Source organism: Nematocida parisii (genome assembly GCF_000250985.1).
Source record: "Nematocida parisii ERTm1 unplaced genomic scaffold supercont1.2, whole genome shotgun sequence".
Lineage (NCBI taxonomy): Eukaryota > Fungi > Microsporidia > Nematocida > Nematocida parisii.
The window spans coordinates 436,406-455,691 of record NW_013524647.1 but is presented as its reverse complement, the minus strand read 5'-3'; the positions used below and the strand labels follow the sequence as shown (position 1 = coordinate 455,691).

Here is a 19,286-nt window from a genome sequence, read left to right as displayed (position 1 = left end):
GATGAACCAGGTGAAGAGATTGATATAGAAAACAATCTATCTGCATTAATTAATGCACTATCAAAGAACAAGAATCTTAAAATGCAATGTGACTTGTTTAGAGCAGAAACGCGTGTGGATGAAACACTTGACTTTTTTGATGATTTTGATCTAGTTTATATGGATGAAAGGGTATGTGAAAGGGTAACAATACATATAGAAGAACATCAATGCAGACTAGATCTATTAGGAGATTCAATATTGAATGTGAATAAACCAATTATTAAAGAGAAGCTCAATGAAATCTGGAATGCATATAATAATCCAAATAATTATATAGAATGTATAATTAGGCATTACATTTCTGTAGAGTTCGCTAAAATACAAAGTAATTGTGTGTACGAGGATAATTCTGTTAAAAGCATAATTTTAAATAGTATTAATGCCGGTAGTTACAGAGGTGTACTTACTATATTCTTATACGGAAGAATTGATTCGGTTGATCACAAGAAATATATCGTTACACACTTCTTGATGTTACATGCTAATTCGATTAGAAATGACCCCTCACTAACCCGAATGACAGACAATATTATAGGAAGTTCCCAAATGGATCACTTTTATACAAGAAATAGTATATTACAAGGCTATTTTTTCAATCCAAAAGCTGAAGAATATTATACAAAAATTGGTAAGGACATCTGGATCGATGGTATAGAAATACACATTGCTGAGTCATTTAAACCATTATGCCAAGCATTGTTTCTATCTACAAACGCTGTAGATAATATCTTTACATATTGTTTTACCGAGCTAATGAACACAGTATGTAAATCAGATGAATGGTATGACTTGATCAATAATTATCACTCTATGATTAAGGATATACTTTATTATTTAGACCATACAACTAAACCTAAAATTGACACATTTAATGAGATAATGGGTATTATTCGGTTCTCATTTAATGAACTAGATAAGTATCAAGTAACAAATATCTACTTGGCATGGTTTTTTAATATATTTTTATATGAGAATTTACATGATAAAGAGGTATGTTTGCTATATTTATTCAATATTATAGATAATAATTATCTTGTAATAGAAGATAAACAAAATATTCAATGGAGTATTGAAAATCTGAACCACATATTTAATTATTTAGATACTAATAGAATTATATTATGTAATAATGATGATGAACGTACTGAAAAATACAATAAGATTATACAAATATTGATTAATAGTGTTGGTTTTGATCCTAGGATGAACCATGCCTAATGTGGAAGACTCTCACCTACGTCTTGGAAGTCTTATAGAGCTGTCATAATTGGAAATTGTGACTATATAAGATGAGAATAGTAACAAATTTGAATCAGTGTTAATTCTGTACAAGGGGTAACTAACTAATAGTACAGCATATACCAGTAAATATATAATTATATTATATAATTATACTATTATAATTGGTATTTAAAAATAGAAATAAATTATATTTTTATTGAATTTAAAAATAAATTATTTACACTTTCTTTTATTTCAGTAGAAAATAATTTAAATATGAAGGTATGGCATAAATAATACTTTAATTTTAAGAAAACATGCGTACATAATATAATATACGGTGTGTAATATGTTTTATTGGGATATAACCCGAATATACTAATAATAATTATAGCCACTTTTACTTGAATACTTAAACATACATAAACTTGCTATTTAATTCATGATATCCTTATACAGATTTATAATCATAATATCACACACTCTTTCATGCTTTAATATACTATTTTTATTTACTATCCTATTAAGTACTCTAAACTCATAATTATAGAAACAATTATAAATATTACTATAAGATACTTTAAGCCAATTATAGCGTTCTCTTGAATACACAGATGGTTAATAATTGAAATTTCATATTCTGTTGATTTTAAATAGTTATTAATTACATTATCCTTGGAATTATTAATGCTAAAATGGTTATGGTATACGATATCATAGTACACGTACGATTCTGTAATATTATACACAATATCCATGGATAGGTTTAATATGTTATTTAAATACTCTTTAATTCTGGCTATGTTCTTTTTTTTATATAATTCAGTATCTGGCATATATTCATCTTCAAGCATATGCAGTACTATAGAATATAAATTATAGATAGAATGGATTTTTAAAGTGGGTTCGTTATTGTCTTGAATATAAATTAAGCTATAAAATGAATCTTTAAAGAATTCCATAAATTGAATATTATCGTACTTATCTGTTCTTGTAAGTAAGTATAATGAATAAATATCATCATCACATATACCTAAATTATCTATATTTGAGTGTTATATTCCATACTCATCTGGTGTGGTTAGGTTATCACCATATTTCATTAGTATATTTAATGCATTCTGTAACCTAGAACAGTCTCCTGAGCTAGTTAACTCACATAATTTAACCATGCCATCTTCAGAAGTTATTTCTTCATATAATTCTGATATATTTATACTCTTACACAGTATATTAATGGATGAATCATAGAAAATACTTCTATATTTATATGCACATACCATAATTCTGTGATTATTTCCCATTAATCTATAAAATGCTTGTTTTTTATGTGTACTATTTAAGCCTTCTGCTACACTCATAATTATATCTATAATTATGTCTATATGATTTATACAGTCAGTAATTATAGATATAATACCATTATAATTAATATTCCTATATATAATCCTATTATATATCTGTATATACAGTAGATTATACGCTAGATGCTCTATTGATTCTGGTAGCTCTGTAAATATGTCTTGTTTTCTAATGATTTCTGTTATTATTTGATATATTTTGTTTATGCCTTCTTTTGTTATATATTCTTCATTATCTTTGAACTCTCTATGTACTTCTGTTTTTAGTCTATTCTCATCAATATAATTTGCCATATAAATATTTTATATTCCCCCTAAATATTTTATACATAATAACAGTAATTATATAATAATATGATAATTCAGGTTATTTATGGGCGTATAATACCCGTATACACGTATAAGTGATTAAATTGTCTTATATTGAAATATAATACTTGAGTAAGTAATACCACAGTATATAATAGTAATATATCACATATACGTATATTATAATGCCATGCATGGTTTAGTTATGATATATAATATACGTATTAAGAAGAAGTAAAATTCAGATATAAGTTAGCTGTTTATTGGAGTATAAGTAATATTGGCACTTTAAGTATTTTATACAAATTCGTAAAATTTACTCATACGCTCATCTGTCATTTCACTTCTCCTCTGCTGGAATTCACTGATGAATTTCTGAAGAACTTCAATACAAACCTTCTTCATTTCTCCACTGAGAATTTCTCCTTTTATGTAGCCCTCCTTTAATTTTGCGAGTTTGTCATCATCCTCCATGAAGAATTTTAAGTACTGATATGCTACATCTACATCTGGATTGCCTCCTAATGCTCTGTGCTCTTCTAATGTTGCCTGTCCTCCCGAGAATGCATATTTCATTATTTTCTTTTTAATCATTGCTGGTGTATCACTTAAGTATATTGATGTCTCCTGGACACTTGCACTCATTTTAGTACAGGCACCTTGTAATGCAGGTAAGAAGTACGTATAAATAGTGCATGGTTTAATCCCATTTAGTTTATGTGATATGTCCCTGGCTAGTCTAAAATATGGATCCTGGTCTATTGAAGAGGGGATTAAACAGATCGCATCCTTATGCAAATACTCTGGGAATGATGTAGCATAACACGGTGCAATCTGCTTCACTGGGAATGCAATTTGTCCTACTTTTGCACTCTCTGTTAGTCCAAATACTTTCTGCATGTCTTTTAGTGTGAGGGTTTTCTCTATCGTAAGAATATTCCGTATGAATAAGTGACTAGATAATGTATTTGAGAAAATATACGTAAGATTGGGATCAAACCCAAATGCAGCAATATCCTTGGCATTCTCCCTTCCGTAACTGATTGTTTCATCTAATGAAAGATTCTTCCAAATATATTTCTCGTCATCTGTTATTTGTATGACTAATTTGCACTTGAACCTGTCCTGAAGGTATTTACACAATAAAAATGCAACTGCATGGCCTAAGTGCATACTCCCACTACTAGGACCACGGCCAGTATACAAATAAATTGGTTTATTCGCTGCTGTAAATGACTCTATCGCATGAATAAAGTCCCTGTGCGCAAATACTATCCCACGTGTGAATAAAATATGGTTTAGCTCATATTTCTGTGCCAATTCCGGTGTGAATGCTTGACAGCCAAATTGCTCTATTACATTGTTGTAATTTATATTACCATCCTCTGCTCCCGTTACTTCCCATGGGGTTATATTCATACAAAAATAAAATATTGTTGAAGTATATATAACCCGAATTACATTCTTATTTTAATAATCATTACTATATATAGAAATAACCGTTATTTTTATATAGAAAATTCATACACAGGATGCTACTGCTGTTATTCTATGCCACTCACCATAGATAAAGAAACAGTCCAAACCTGTATATACTCAGTGTTATAGCCATGCATCTGTACTAATACCAGACATTAAAGTAAGCAGTTTATGCCCCCTAGAATTTCTTCCTAAATTAAAAGAAGTACTCTGCATAAATAAACCAATATAACCCGAAATTTTTCTGCGTTCTAGACTTTTGTTTAGCAGTAACCCCGTATGAGTTAGTGCATCATTGAATCAGTTCTAGATTGGTGATACCGCTAGACTATATAAGTATACATTACACTGTTATAATAGTTGTTTTCTTAGGAAAAGGCATTCTTAAACTTTGACTTTTATTGAATTTTTATATGTATTTATAGACCATAAAATCAATTTAATTTATGTTGACTTGTCGTGTCAACAATAATTTTTGATCTAGTCTCAGCTGTCATGTTTATGTAAAACATTACAATAACTCATGCCATGCTAACAAATGCTATTCTTAGCATACAACAATAATCATACAATTATTAGAAGATTTATTTATCCTCTCTTCTTATGCATAATCCATTAGATGCCATAAGTATGTCCTAGTGTCTATTGAAATTAGTAGAGTCTTATATATCTATATCTATGTTTACTATTACTTTTAATTATATCATTTATGATATACCCCGATATCATCATTATTATTATTCATTGTTTGGCGTATTATTTAATTTAATATGAGCAAGGATTACTTCATAATTAAATGTGAGAATTATGTATAAATAGATAGCCTATAGAAGAAGCCTAATTTAATAAAGGGGAAGTACCCCGAAATAATCAATAATATTTTTAATTCTAATAATTAATCCCTTGTTAAATATTTAATTAAATTTCAAAGTATAAATAGGAATAAAACCGCTCTAAAATTAAATGTATTTAAAATACGGGCTGTTATTACTATACATAGCAAATATAAAAGCAAGAATATTATGGGATGATGTAGAAGAATTACAAGGCAATTCTGTTGGCTTATATAAAGATAAGAGAATAATGGTATCACCAGACGGATCATTAGATATAACAAAAGCATATATAAATAATAAGCTAGGACTGATGCATAACTTAAGAATGTTTAATCATAGACTAGATATGAAGTATATAATAGAACTTACAACTGATGAATTAGACAATACTAAGTATACGTATAATGAATTATCTAACAATAGCGTACACCATTTGGATATAAATGGTAGTGTGGCATCAGACATATCTAAAGAGTATAATAATTGTTTATGTAATATGTTTCTTATGCTAGATGGGAGAGTTCTAATTCAGACAAAAGAAAAAAGTTCATTTTTTACTTTTCTTAATGACATCCCAGTGAACAAGGACAGGCTTAGACTACTTGCTTCTTTATTTTTACTTTCTGAAGGAATAGATCTTTCCCTAGAAATAAATTTAAATGGAGTAGAGAAGAATTCGGTTATTCTTACAAAGCACAATAATAGAGATGAGAAGTACTTTAACATTGACTTGAAAATGAAAAGTAAAATGGATCATACGACTGAAACTGCCATATGCTTACCATATGATAATGAATACTATGCAGTACATAAGAGTATAATTGAGTTTTACATAAAAATCAAAGATATTATAATAGACAAGCATAATAATAATAATACTATAAATAATGCCAGGCTACTTATACAGTCGTATATATTTGAGTATATATGCAGTAAAGAAGACATGAAAAATTATCATATAGAAGTATTTGGTATACTAACAGATCATATTAAAGCAGTAGAAGAGAACCAGTCTAAGAATACACAAGAATACGTTATGAATGTTTTTAACAATATTTTCTGTCCTATTCCCATGGATCCAACGTCTTTAAAGAACCAAAATATGAAGATGGAAGTAATAAGGAGAGTCCAGAGTATTATAAGTGGCCACATATTTATTCCATTTCATGAAAACATAAACATTCCAAATATTATACACCATTATAACAACAATGGTCTTGAAACTGAATTATGTTTAGCCGGCCAGACACCTAATACTCATATAAATTTAAACAAGAATGAGTCACATAAGGATTTTTCGCATACTGATGTGAAGAATAATATCCCAATAAAATTTATTCCAGGTACAGAACTCACTATACTTTCATTACTTTGCTGTTGTTTCTATAATCCTGCTGAAATAGAATATACTCTTGAAACAGTTAATAAACCACCCGAGAAATTAAAACAGTTCTTTACTAAGTATAAAGACTTATTTGATATAAACGATTTGAGTGCCTGTTATGATTGGTATAATACAATTAATGCTCTGACTAATGACACATCAAAAACATCTTTTAGTGACTATTATTATAATGGTGGATTATTAAGTATGCTTTATACTATGATAGACATAACCAACGGAAGTCAAAGTGACAAAAATGAAATAATTGAAATAACAAAGAAAATAAAAAGTATAGGAAATAGAAGAAATCAAAACTCTATGTCCAGAGTAAAGACAACAAGTCGTATAATAGCCATCATTGAGAATACAATGAATTCACTTTCATTTAATAAAAAAGTGATTTTAGTGAAACCGGGCCTTAGAATAGATAATTTGAAAAATAGAGAGCCTGATCTATTTGGTGAATTAATTCTATCAATATGTAATGATTCTTTAAATGAAAGGACATTAACTATAGATTTTACTTTTGTTGGAGTAACTGTTGTATATGATAGTATAAACAGAGCTATAATGAATGATAATAGGAATATATTACTGCATATAAGTTATTTATATAGAAGCGATATAACCATAGCAAATTATGCAAATTATGCAGACAAGTTATTACTAAAAACAGATGGTAAGTATGTAATACAGTACCTTACTGACTATTTTAAACCATTAGTGTTTAATAATAGTATAAAACCACACGAATTATTTTCATGTGGAAGGATTCAGTGCGTATCAGATAAAAAAGCACTACTAAATTGTATTTTAATACAAACCATGAGTTCTAACTGTAGTACACTACAATCCAACTATCTTCTACGCATTGCTACTAATATTATAGCAAGTATTACAAAATATGAAAAGGATATAATATATGAATTTATTTGTATTATTATATACAGTGGGTATGGTAAAAGATTCAGTAATAATATAAAAATAGATAAGCAAGTTTATTCAAAAATATTATCATGCACGGATGAATTAGTAGGAATATATGGCCTATTAATAGAAGTATTCCCAGCAGATATTGTTAGCAAATTGACTAGAAGATATATTAAGAATGGATTGAAAAGTGAAATTAGTAATTTAGATATTATAATATATAAATATAATCAGATAAACCCAGGATATCTCATTTGGTATTTAACTAATGATAGTAGCATAGATAATATATTAACTATTATGAATGCCATAAAAATAAAAAAAGGTAACAAAATATGGGCAACTCATATTAAGTATAAGCTCTGGTTAATTTGGATTAATTTTGCAGCACAGAATAAATTACTGCGTATTACTAAATTATGCTTTAATCAACTGCTTGCTTTTAATCCAAGACCATCTGATATAGAAAATGAAGACACTGGATACCTTAATGACTTTAACAGTGTTATGTGCATTAATAGTTATCCATTTACATCATATAATGAAATTGAAGAAGTACTAGCTTGGCTGAAGATGAACCAATTTGAATTATGCCCAGATTATTCTTCTGAAGAAATCAAAAGTGCTTATACTAGAATGATTAGAACCTATGAAGGTATAAAAGATATTTATACTAATAATTAATAAAGTATATTTATACTAACCCTTTAATAATTCAGTTATTTATCCCTAATAACATGAATAAACTTATTTTTATTCTTATATAGCTGTAAACATACGTATATCTGTGTATACAACTTCATACAAGTAAGTATAATACTACTATGTTTAATACGGTTTATTATATAAACTAACAAATCCTATTTGATATTAATCATGTTTCTGTGTATAAGATATATTTTAATAAACCCATGTACTTATATAATGGACTGGTCAAGTATTAAAAAGTTTGTATTAGATACAATATTAAGAAGAACAGAAATAAATGAAGAAGTACAGCCTAATAGAATAAGATATTTAAGAAGAAATCCAGTAGTAGACAGACCAACTAGTACTTATAATAGAATGGAACAACCCACCATACACAGTAGTCCGAATATACCGTCTGCACCTCCTTTATACGAAGATAATGACTTGCCTTCTTATACAGAAGCAGTGAATAATTATGAACAGCCTCCTCCAACATATAATGCTTTATTTTAATACTATACTTATTACACATTATACATTATATTCTTATTACTTATTACTTATAGTGTATTATATACTACTTATTATACACTGTACTTTATATTCTTATTACTTATTACACAATATACATTATATTCTTACTACTTATTACTTATAGTGTATTATATACTACTTATTATACACTGTACTTTATATTTTATTTTATATATATAGTGTAAAATATTTTACCCCATGATGAATAGTCAGGAGGATATTTAATTGTATTCTGTGTTACACTCATCATACAATAATTCTATTATACTGTACAATTAATTCAGTAATAGACACATTTTATAATTAATATCTTATTACACATATACTACTATATACTACTTATTACATATTGTGTATTATATTGTTATTACTTATTACATATTATGTATTATATTGTTATTACTTATTATACATATACTAATAATTTCTTTTTAAAAATAATGTTAGTACAAGAATATTTGAGTATATTAGAAGAAACCCCAATGGAAATACAAAAAGTATTAGTAAGAGTTAATGAACTAGACCATTTAATATCTGAAGAGAAGAAGGAATTAGAATTAGAATTAGAAATAATCAATAAAATACTAAATGATGACTCTTCTGGTAAAGGAGTAGACAAAGAAAGAATAGACAAACAATTACAGATAATTAACAGATCGTATCTAAAACTATTAGACACGGACAAGAAGAAACTATCCTTAATTAAATCATTGCAAAATCAGTTAAACACAGCAAAAAGTGCAATGAAATCATCTTCAGTTGAATTTAAAGAAGGAATAGCAAAGAGTTCCATTACAATGAAACTAAAAGGGATTCTGTCACTATTAGACTATAAAATAGAAGAAGACAATAAAGAAGAAGAAATATTATGCTGTACGTGTAAGAGACCCAGTAAAGGAGAAATGATCGTATGTGATAATGCAGAGTGTCCTATTGAATGGTACCACAGTGCATGTGTCGGCATAAAGGGCACACCAAAGAAGAAATGGGTTTGTAATATTTGTACAAAAGAATGAAAATGTAAAAATTTTAATGAGTTCATTACTTGGACAGTTGAGTATTTCAGAAATATCTCAGAGGATTGTTGATATACAGGAGAGTACCAAGGACATATCTGAGAGTAAATGGAGTGATTTAAAGGATGAAGTATTAAGTAGGCATAATAATCATGATGTACTTAAAGCAGACTGTATGGAAATGGCAGAGCAAATTACAAAATTAGTAGAGGAGTATAATTCTGAGGGGAAGAAGGAGAGAGACAGAGTAATTAAGAAAGTAATAGCGCAGAGAGTAGAATTATTGATTTATTCAATATTAAACCAAGAGAACCGGTTGAAAGCAGGGTTAATTAAGAACAAGAGGGAGTATATTGAATTAAGCAAGGAAATAATAACTAAAACCATTGAAATGTGTGGTGAATTATTGAATGTTGCGATTACTTCACAGATATTCTATCCATTTGTTATTAAAATATGCAGGAGGCTTTATTTATTATCGATATCAAGTGGGTACTTTATTCCGATAGCTTATTATGCGCTGTACATGATGAATGAAATGTCTAAAATATCTTCATCATCTGTTCCGATACAGGCGATTTCTGAGATTGCAATTAAAGTAGCTGAGAAATCTGTTGTAAGTAATGTTTATAATGACTATGTGATGAACCATTCATTAGACATACTTGCGGACTGTGTAAAGCAGCACTCTTGCAGTTTATCATTCCCAGAGTACTCGTCGTATATTGCAGTAGAATTGAAAAGGATAAGAAATGGTCCTAATAAGAACAATTCATGGATTAACACTAAGACAGAAGGGATTGTAAAGGCAATAAAGATACACTCACTGAAAATTGAAAAGATCAGAGAGACTGTCGCATCAACTGACATAGAAGCAATAAGAAAGGTAGAAGAGAAGATTCCTGAATTCCAGTTGAATATGGAATAGATTTTATCAGAATAAATTAAAAGCACAATTAATAACGGTTTTATTGGAAATTCAGTTGGAAGTAATTATAAATTTATAAATATTTTATAACCCGACGTAACCCGAAAAATATAAAAATATAAATATTATGTAAATTCTGGGCGTATTGCAATATTTTTTATGCTTATTACAACAGGAAGGAGTGTGCGTGAGGTGGTGGCAGATATAATAGAAACGTACAGTAAAGAGAGACGGTTAAATTTGACAAAGGAGAATAAAGAGTATTTACTGAGGTATCTCCTGCCGTACACAAAGCAATCACTGAATATTCCATCAACACATGAAATAAAAGAACTCTCTGAAGTATTACTACATGAACAGGACCACAGGAAAATAGAAGCATTATTAGTCAATAGTACAGTAGAAATAAGGAAAGCAGTATATTTTATGCTTAAAATAAAGAAAATGGGACTGATCCTGTCCAATACCACAGTAGATTCAGAAGAAATGGCGTTTTCTGTGATTAAAAATGCAAGTGTGGGGATATATATGTCTTGGTTTAAAGATATTGCAGATGGGAATGGGTCACGCCTTAAGAATTTAATTCCTGTTGGATTGTTTGATATGTGCTTTACTGTATACTGTGCAGGGAAGGTGTACTTATACTTAGAAGAACTGTGCTTTAACAAAGTGTCTCCATTAGCACAGTCATTCTTTTGGGTGGTAAAGTCTCATTTAAATGCGTACAGAGAGTCTATCTACACAAAGCAAGTCGACAGCATGTTCTCCTTTTATGTTAAGCATTATGAAAGAATGAAATGGCTGCACAGACTAGCACATATTTCACAGGAGGTTTTAATGTATGATGAAGGTGGAATGCTTGGTGGTATTATTAATAAGAATAAGGCGGGTGCCGATGGGTTTATTGTAAATAGAAAGATTGGTAATAGAAATAGCAGTTTAATTGAATTTATTGAAAAGCTGAGAGAGTCACCGTGGACGGAATCTATAAGCAATGAAATTTTAGAGAGGTATAAAAAACCACTTTCAGATGAAGTGATTAAGTGGATGGAAGGGTATTCCAGTGATAATTCCTTTATAAAGGAGAATAAGGAAGAGCGAAATATTTGGAATGTGTTTTCTGTTGTAGAAAGGGATATTCCCTTGTCTCTTTCTATAAACACTGCACGTAATATACTGTATATAGGTAAGACTAAAAGGATTCTTCCCATGCTCAAATCCTTCAGTACTTTAGAATTTTCTGGGTCTATCCCGGATTCTGGCATTTTTGATTCTGAGTGGATAGATCACCTGCATAAAGAAGCAGAATTTAAGATTAAATCGCATTTATTCTTAGATTACAAAGCGTATGAGCACTTGAAAATGATCAGAGATGTTTTCTTTTTGTTCAGAAGTGATTTTGCACATGGACTAGTTAATCTTTTAGACGGGTCGGAGTACGGAGTGGATGCATCTGCAGTTGATGAAATATTAGACGGGTGCTTTGGGCATAATGTGACAGAATTTGTTGATGTAATAATTGGTGAGGATGGCCTTTCTTTAGTATATAAAGAAGTATTTCCGTATAATGTGATATTTGGAAGCATTTCTCAAAGTATTCTCTCTGGGTTTGAACTGTTCTGGAATCTTAGAAAGGTCATTTGCGGTGTATTTAAGCTTTATAAAGAAAATAAGAGTCCAAGCACATTCCTTCTCTCTACTAAAGCAGGAGAAATAGAATATTATTACTTTGAAAAAATAGTCCATGCACTGTGGTGCTTTAAGGACATGCCAGAAGAGAGTTTATACAACCCAGGGAAGATCTCAAAGAAAGTTGAAGATATTTTGTACCACTTAATAAACACATGTAAAGAGACGTGTACTCTTTCAATCCTGCGCAGAATACAAGAATTACTTATACAGCCAATAACCACACACAGTATCAGTGCAATAGAAACCCTTCTTCAAAGAATATCAGGCGAGTAAAGTGCTGTTAATATCATAATAAAGTATACATTTCATATTATTACTATCTAAAAATACAGTATTCTCTAATATTTTCATACTTAAAATAAATCCGTACACTTACAAATAATAATAATGAACACTTTAATAATAAATAGAAAAGTGAATAAATACATATTTCCTGTAAATTATTCATGACTTATTATAAATAAAGAATGGAGAGGTAGTAATAGAAAAGTGAATATACTCCGAATGGAGAACTATCTGTTTAATACAAACACTATCACAAACACAGTTATAAATATAAATAATGCATGAAGTATGGCATAAAGTAAATTAGATCTGGGATAAAGAAACAATTACATTTAGTCAGATAAGTGTGGATATAAGTGGCACGAGAATAGAGGTGGGTCATCTTCTGAAGAAAAGTTAGATACATCTGAGGTGCAAGGAGTATGGTTTATAATTCTAAAATATAATATAACCCGAATTTTTATTAATCGTATGGCGTGTATCCCATATGTTTAATGGCGGCTAGACGGATTCTCCTTCATGCTTTCATAGACGAAACTATTACTACGTTCCATGCCACTGCCAGTCTGAGGACCCCCATTTATAGTGCTATTTTTAGACCAATTTTGGAGAGGGATTTTCGAACAAAAACGAGTAGTAGTAAACAAAATTGTTCCTAAAAATGAACCAACAACTACCTTTTTCCCAGAGACACTTAGAACTGAATTAATAACTTTTTGAATGCCTTTTATACTATTCTCTTGCTTCTTGTGCCCAGATACAAGGTTTTTATATAGGTCTACTCGATTCATAATGTAATTTCTAGCTGTAAAGGGTGAATCGGCATGATTCTCTAAGGCCTTATCCAGGCGAGCATTGATTGACTTATCTCTGTACTTAAATGAAGATGGATCTTTAATCTCAGGCACACTAGAATCCCTGAATAGTGAGTTTGATATAATTGAATCACAGTCAACATACTTTTCGCTGTCTTTTGTTACTTCTCTTATAGATTTAAACACCTTGCATACCAGCTTTCTGTCTATGTATAACCTTCGCAATAATTGCTCTTCATACTCTGAAAGAACAAACTCTTTCATTTTTATTCCATTTTCTTCATAATAATTAGCTATCTCCCAGCGGTATTTCATTAATAAAGCAAGTGCATAGTCAAGATGAGTCATGCCATCTGCCCTACTCTCAAATAAGTCAATCTCTGCTACCGCCAGTTGAGTAGTTACACTTAGATTATTTGCAAATACTTTGTTAATATCATCTAGTGCACTGCTCATCATAGAACTAGTAAATAGTTTTTCATTTATTAGCTGTGCTGCATATGTAAGGTAGTAGTGCTGATTAATATCCTTATGTGAAAGTACATAATTATACCAATTATTAACTTTTAGTAATGTATGATCCATCTGTGATAGTAAATTCGGGTTAATTAATAATTTCTTGGATAAGTCTATGTATGTTTGAACATCCTCGCTTTTTCCACACTTATTATTAATATCCAGTATACATGTCTGTACGATATTAAAACGGGATACAGAATTATCCACAATTACTGATGCTATTTCTTTTATTAAATTATTATGCATTGCATTACTTGAGCCATTTACTATATACTTCACATTCCTAAGCAGTATTTTCTGTAATACAGATGATAATTCACTCTCGGATAGTTTTATCATGCGACCATTAAATTGGCCAAAGTATCCGTCTATTTCATTAGAAATTGCTTCTTCATCAATTTCCATTCCTATTTCAAGCTTGTTAAGTCCATTGTCCTGATGCATGTTTTCAAATACTCTTGGTAGAATATACAGATGTACTTCATCTGCAAATATATGCTGTGGATTATTGTCTAAATCCCCAACTGTGCATTTTGGTTCAGTTGCCAGTGAAGTATCAGAATCAGTTCTGGGAATGTTACTGCAGCTTAGTGCGCTTCTTATTATCTTATTCATTATTTTAATTTAAAATAAATTTTAATATAAATACCCGAAATTACCTTTTACAGTTGTTAAATAAATGTGATTTATGCAATATTTATTAAAAATAAATATTCGGGCTATAAAAAAATAAAATAAAATATGAATTTTTAGTAATTTCTGGTTATATTCAGCTTAATTATGCCGTATAGAGCACATTTAATGGATATTTAAGAGTATACAAATAAATATAAACATATAATAAGAATATATTTTTATTATACTGTTAATAAGCCATTGTTTATAAAGTATAGCTTACTGAATACGTGCTTTTATAATACTAGAATGGATTAGTTGGTGCAATATGGATTTTTACTGCCTATACTTAAACAAGAACACATTTGGTTTAATTCTGGATATTCTTTAGATTATACATTTTCAAATGAAAGAGACTGTGCAGTGTTATTGCATATTTAGAGTAATATTACTTGAAAATACACTATATTAACTCAAAGTATCTGGTAGACCTTTTAAGTGCATGGAATATTTCATTTATTATAAGACATAAATAATATTTATTCTTAATAAAAATGTATTTTAGGAATATTTTATATTTTTATTTTGGGCTATTCCAGAATAATTGCATGTATACTGCTCTTCTCCTTTAAAAACAAAATATTATCGGTGTACACTACTTGCTCATTTTTTGTGAAAGTAATTTCTTCATAAATACTCTTCTTAGAGTAAATCATCTTAACCTTCTTTTTTGATACTTTCATTGTGATCATTTTAAGATTTATTACTTTCTCACCAGATACCATTGCATTAACATGCTCTTTTTTCTCTGAGGGTTCTCTTAATATAGACCGAATAATTGGTTTTAAATTCTTTCCTATGGGGATCTCTCTTAATGTTTCATCAAATATTTGCATTTCACCAAATGATGAGACTAAGCATAAATATCCATTAAAGAAGAAGGCTTTCTTCACTAGAACTGCCTTAGAGAAACATAATAACTCTTCAAATACTTTTTCCATATCCTTTATCTTCTTGCAGTATAATTGTATTAAAACCCTGCTTAGTGTATCAGCCACACAGAGAGGTATTGCATTGGTTCTGACTAGAAATCCGAATAAATGGTTTGGTATTTCCCAGGATTTTTCTAAGAAACAGTTCTGAGAAATGCCGAAAATTTTAATGGTTCCCCTCTCACTCACAGATAGAAGATGACCATTTGATACGTTGAAGAATACAATTGGCTCTTTAAGGTTGATTTTATACGCAGCCTTCCTGTTCTCGGGTGGATATAAAATTGGACCAAATGTAATAATAGGAGTATTATTAATCGAATTACTTCTGATATCTTCCCAGGCAGAGCGGCCTTTCTTTAATACGTATATGTCCTTATATATTCTATCCTCTTTACTTACCGTGTTTTTAGTCTTGTTTGCTTTTCTTACTTCATTTAGTCCCCTTCTGAATTCCTCTTCAAGGCCTTTAAGTATTTCTTCTTTATGAATACACGTAGATAAGTCTTCTAATTGATCTACACTCATTGCGTCCGTCCATTCTTCTGGCTTCTTCTCTATTTGCATGTGACACAGAATCCTTCAGGTTATTTAAGTATAAAACCATCAATTGGTTAATTCTAACACAAATGTTTATTCTTGTTTATTTTACAAATATTCTGTCATTGCGCATGAACATACAGAAAGAAAGGAAAAAAACAGAAATAGAAGAAAGACATTTCTTTGTAAATAGAAATATTGAACGTGCACATAATAATATTAGAAGTGCAGATGAGAAATATTCTAAGAATATAATTTGTAACCAAAAATATTCATTATTTACGTTCATTCCATTGGTATTTGCACAGCAATTAAAGCACTTTCTTAACATATTCTTTATGCTGGTTATAATTCTGCAATTATTTCCACCTGTGCGTGTGTCACACCCCCTCACTTCAATATTTCCATGGGCACTTGTTCAGGTGTTTGTGTACATTAAAGAGGGCACAGATGACTACAAGAGGTATAAAAGGGATAAGGAGGCTAATGATAAGCAGTGCACACGCTATACAGTGGGCGGTGCCATTAGAGTGCCTGCCTCAGAATTGGCAGTTGGTGATCTTATAATTGTAACTAAAGATGAAAGAGTCCCTGCTGATGCGATTCTACTAAAGACCGAGGAAGTGAACGGGTCTATTTTTGTGCGAACAGATCAGCTGGATGGGGAGACAGATTGGAAAATTAAAATGAGTCACAGCGTATTCCAGCAGATGGATGGGTTTGACAAAGTTGCCAAGAGTTATTTTGAGGTTATTGCTGAGCCACCAAGTAAGGACATATACTCATTCAATGGCGAATTATTAGTTGGTGATACACAGCATAAAGTGCATGAAGATAATATGCTATGGATGAACATGGTGATAGCAAGTGGCACATCACTCTGTGTGGTTGTGTATACGGGGAAGGACACACGTGCAGTTATGAACACAACAAAGGCAAGGAACAAATCAGGACTAATCGATAAAGAATTGAATTTTTATACGAAAATACTGTGTTCTATGTCATTCTCATTTGCGATTTTGTTTACTGTGCTGCGAGGTACGTATTCTATGTGGTACATTACACTCGTTCGGTTTTTGATCATTTTTTCAACGGTCATTCCAATAAGTCTTAGGGTGAACATTGACTGGGCCAGAGTGGTATACGCAAGAGGGATGGAAGCTCATTCAGATACACCAATTGTTGTGCGTAACAGTAATATTCCAGAAGAGCTTGGGAGGATATCTTATTTACTGACGGATAAGACAGGAACACTCACCACGAATGAAATGGAAATTAAGAAAATGCACACGGGTGATTTATGCTACACTCCGGATTTTATTCAGGAAATATACGAAATGATCACTAACCCGAAATCACCAGCGGATCTTACTGCATGTGAGCTATTAATTGCAATGTGTCTGTGTAACAATGTAATACCGTATGCAGAAAACAATAAGATAGGATATATTTCATCCAGTCCAGATGAGATGGCTATGGTAAGATGGGCTGAAAAAGTGGGAATAACTCTGTGGGGAAGAGGGCCGGGCTGGGTTGAAATAAAAACTGCAGATTCAAAAAAAAGGTACGAGCTACTTCACACAATCCGATTCACAAGTGAAAGGAAGTGCATGGGAGTTGTTATAAAGAGTGAAGACAAAGTGTACTTATACATGAAGGGAGCAGACAGTGTTATGAAGAAACTCATCATAGGAAAGGACTGGATGGAAGAAGAAGCACAGTCAATGGCAAAGGAAGGACTTAGAACAATGGTATTCGGAAGGAGGTTAGTTTCTGAAGAAGAAGTTAAAGAATTAGCACAGACTCATACGATATCCGAAGATGGCTTGGATTTACTTGGTGTGACGGGTGTAGAGGACAAATTACAAGATGACGTAAGAGTCTCACTAGAAACACTCAGAAATGCAGGAATAAAAATATGGATGCTTACAGGAGACAAAGTGGAAACAGCTAGGTGCATCGCAGTTTCATCTAGATTATTCTCCAGATGCAGCCAGATCCTTACCATAACAGACATAAAAACACGGCAGGATGCTGATTTAGCAATTAAAAGAATAGAAAGAGAAAAGGACTGTTTAGTGATAGACGGAGGAAGTCTTCAAATTCTCATGGATATGTACAAAACAGAATTTATTACTGCTGTTTCTATGCTAGCGGCCGTTGCGTGCTGCAGATGCTCTCCCACACAGAAAGCAGAAATTGCAAAGGAGGTTTCAAGAATAACAAAAAAGCGAGTGTGCTGCATAGGAGATGGGGGGAATGATGTGAGTATGATTCAGCAGGCAAATGTTGGTATTGGAATTGTTGGAAAAGAAGGCAGGCAGGCATCACTCGCAGCAGATGTAAGTGTGAATGAATTCAAAGCGATTGTTGACTTAATCCTGTGGCACGGAAGGAATTCGTATAAGAACACTGCAAAGCTGGCACAGTTCATAATCCACAGGGGAACTACTCTTGGAATAGCACAGGGAATATTTTCATCACTTTTCAATTTCTGTCCTATATCCATATACCAAGGTAAAATTTCAATTGGATACGTTACATTTTATACATTCTTGCCTGTGTTCAGTATTGTTCTGTCTAAGGATATGTCTAAGAAAGTGTCAAGAAAGTTCCCAGAGTTATACTCTGACATATCAAATGGAAGTGTTCTTAATAATAGTACATTCAGTACGTGGATGTTCATGGGGTACTACCAGGGAGTGGTAATTATGATACTTACACTGTTTTTATTTGAAAGTGCATTAATTCAGTTGGTAAGTATCACATTCTCGTGTTTAGTACTGAATGAGTTATTAATGGTGTTCCTGTGCGTGAGTAAAGTTCATAATTTAATGATCATTGCACAGAGTATTTCTATCCTCTTGTACTTCCTTAGCTTTAAGGTGTTATCCGATGAAATACAAATACCAAGTGAGTGGAAGAAGTTCTTACTGCAGATTCTACTTGTGAATATTATTGCAATTCTTCCTGCTATAGTACAGTACGCCTGGAGAATTTGGATGAATCCTCCTAGTTATAGAAAAATTCAGGCAACTTACAGTTACTGATTAGTATAAAAATACTGTTATTTATTGATAATACAAACATATTTTAGG

General features: G+C 31.0%; 12 protein-coding genes across 12 annotated transcripts; 7 read left to right on the top strand and 5 right to left on the bottom strand.

Moving 5' to 3' along the window:
* The first annotated feature begins 9 nt into the window (after window positions 1–9).
* On the top strand, window positions 10–1,393 carry NEPG_00987 (uncharacterized protein). Its single transcript, XM_013203361.1, has one exon. The coding sequence runs from the start codon at window positions 82–84 to the stop codon at window positions 1,258–1,260; it is 1,179 nt and encodes a 392-aa protein (XP_013058815.1). The 5' UTR covers window positions 10–81; the 3' UTR covers window positions 1,261–1,393.
* A 385-nt stretch (window positions 1,394–1,778) lies between these two features.
* Window positions 1,779–2,225, bottom strand: NEPG_00986 (uncharacterized protein; the record flags this gene model as incomplete). Its single annotated transcript, XM_013203360.1, has 1 exon — window positions 1,779–2,225. The coding sequence occupies one exon, from the start codon at window positions 2,223–2,225 to the stop codon at window positions 1,779–1,781; it is 447 nt and encodes a 148-aa protein (XP_013058814.1).
* A 93-nt stretch (window positions 2,226–2,318) lies between these two features.
* NEPG_00985 (uncharacterized protein) lies at window positions 2,319–2,930 on the bottom strand (the record flags this gene model as incomplete). Its single annotated transcript, XM_013203359.1, has 1 exon — window positions 2,319–2,930. Exon 1 carries the CDS (start codon window positions 2,916–2,918, stop codon window positions 2,319–2,321), a length of 600 nt encoding a protein of 199 aa, XP_013058813.1. The 5' UTR covers window positions 2,919–2,930.
* A 261-nt stretch (window positions 2,931–3,191) lies between these two features.
* NEPG_00984 (tryptophanyl-tRNA synthetase) lies at window positions 3,192–4,352 on the bottom strand (the record flags this gene model as incomplete). The annotated part of the gene is made up of 1 exon (XM_013203358.1): window positions 3,192–4,352. One exon carries the CDS (start codon window positions 4,350–4,352, stop codon window positions 3,231–3,233), a length of 1,122 nt encoding a protein of 373 aa, XP_013058812.1. The 3' UTR covers window positions 3,192–3,230.
* A 1,023-nt stretch (window positions 4,353–5,375) lies between these two features.
* Window positions 5,376–8,246, top strand: NEPG_00983 (uncharacterized protein; the record flags this gene model as incomplete). Its single annotated transcript, XM_013203357.1, has 1 exon — window positions 5,376–8,246. One exon carries the CDS (start codon window positions 5,376–5,378, stop codon window positions 8,244–8,246), a length of 2,871 nt encoding a protein of 956 aa, XP_013058811.1.
* A 192-nt stretch (window positions 8,247–8,438) lies between these two features.
* NEPG_00982 (uncharacterized protein) lies at window positions 8,439–8,765 on the top strand (the record flags this gene model as incomplete). The annotated part of the gene is made up of 1 exon (XM_013203356.1): window positions 8,439–8,765. One exon carries the CDS (start codon window positions 8,439–8,441, stop codon window positions 8,763–8,765), a length of 327 nt encoding a protein of 108 aa, XP_013058810.1.
* Window positions 8,766–9,226: 461 nt separating this feature from the next.
* Window positions 9,227–9,814, top strand: NEPG_00981 (uncharacterized protein; the record flags this gene model as incomplete). Its single annotated transcript, XM_013203355.1, has 1 exon — window positions 9,227–9,814. The coding sequence occupies one exon, from the start codon at window positions 9,227–9,229 to the stop codon at window positions 9,800–9,802; it is 576 nt and encodes a 191-aa protein (XP_013058809.1). The 3' UTR covers window positions 9,803–9,814.
* On the top strand, window positions 9,814–10,758 carry NEPG_00980 (uncharacterized protein). The gene has a single exon (XM_013203354.1). The coding sequence runs from the start codon at window positions 9,819–9,821 to the stop codon at window positions 10,728–10,730; it is 912 nt and encodes a 303-aa protein (XP_013058808.1). The 5' UTR covers window positions 9,814–9,818; the 3' UTR covers window positions 10,731–10,758.
* A 131-nt stretch (window positions 10,759–10,889) lies between these two features.
* NEPG_00979 (uncharacterized protein) lies at window positions 10,890–12,720 on the top strand (the record flags this gene model as incomplete). The annotated part of the gene is made up of 1 exon (XM_013203353.1): window positions 10,890–12,720. One exon carries the CDS (start codon window positions 10,890–10,892, stop codon window positions 12,693–12,695), a length of 1,806 nt encoding a protein of 601 aa, XP_013058807.1. The 3' UTR covers window positions 12,696–12,720.
* A 478-nt stretch (window positions 12,721–13,198) lies between these two features.
* On the bottom strand, window positions 13,199–14,656 carry NEPG_00978 (uncharacterized protein; the record flags this gene model as incomplete). Its single annotated transcript, XM_013203352.1, has 1 exon — window positions 13,199–14,656. The coding sequence occupies one exon, from the start codon at window positions 14,654–14,656 to the stop codon at window positions 13,199–13,201; it is 1,458 nt and encodes a 485-aa protein (XP_013058806.1).
* A 587-nt stretch (window positions 14,657–15,243) lies between these two features.
* Window positions 15,244–16,215, bottom strand: NEPG_00977 (uncharacterized protein; the record flags this gene model as incomplete). Its single annotated transcript, XM_013203351.1, has 1 exon — window positions 15,244–16,215. The coding sequence occupies one exon, from the start codon at window positions 16,213–16,215 to the stop codon at window positions 15,247–15,249; it is 969 nt and encodes a 322-aa protein (XP_013058805.1). The 3' UTR covers window positions 15,244–15,246.
* A 104-nt stretch (window positions 16,216–16,319) lies between these two features.
* Window positions 16,320–19,268, top strand: NEPG_00976 (phospholipid-translocating ATPase; the record flags this gene model as incomplete). Its single annotated transcript, XM_013203350.1, has 1 exon — window positions 16,320–19,268. The coding sequence occupies one exon, from the start codon at window positions 16,320–16,322 to the stop codon at window positions 19,236–19,238; it is 2,919 nt and encodes a 972-aa protein (XP_013058804.1). The 3' UTR covers window positions 19,239–19,268.
* Between the last annotated feature and the right edge of the window lie 18 nt (window positions 19,269–19,286).

Bases quoted from the DNA above. Each gene is read 5' to 3' on its own strand.
- NEPG_00987 (XM_013203361.1), top strand. From the start codon at position 82: ATGCAATGTGACTTGTTTAGAGCAGAAACGCGTGTGGATGAAACACTT.
- NEPG_00980 (XM_013203354.1), top strand. From the start codon at position 9,819: ATGAGTTCATTACTTGGACAGTTGAGTATTTCAGAAATATCTCAGAGG.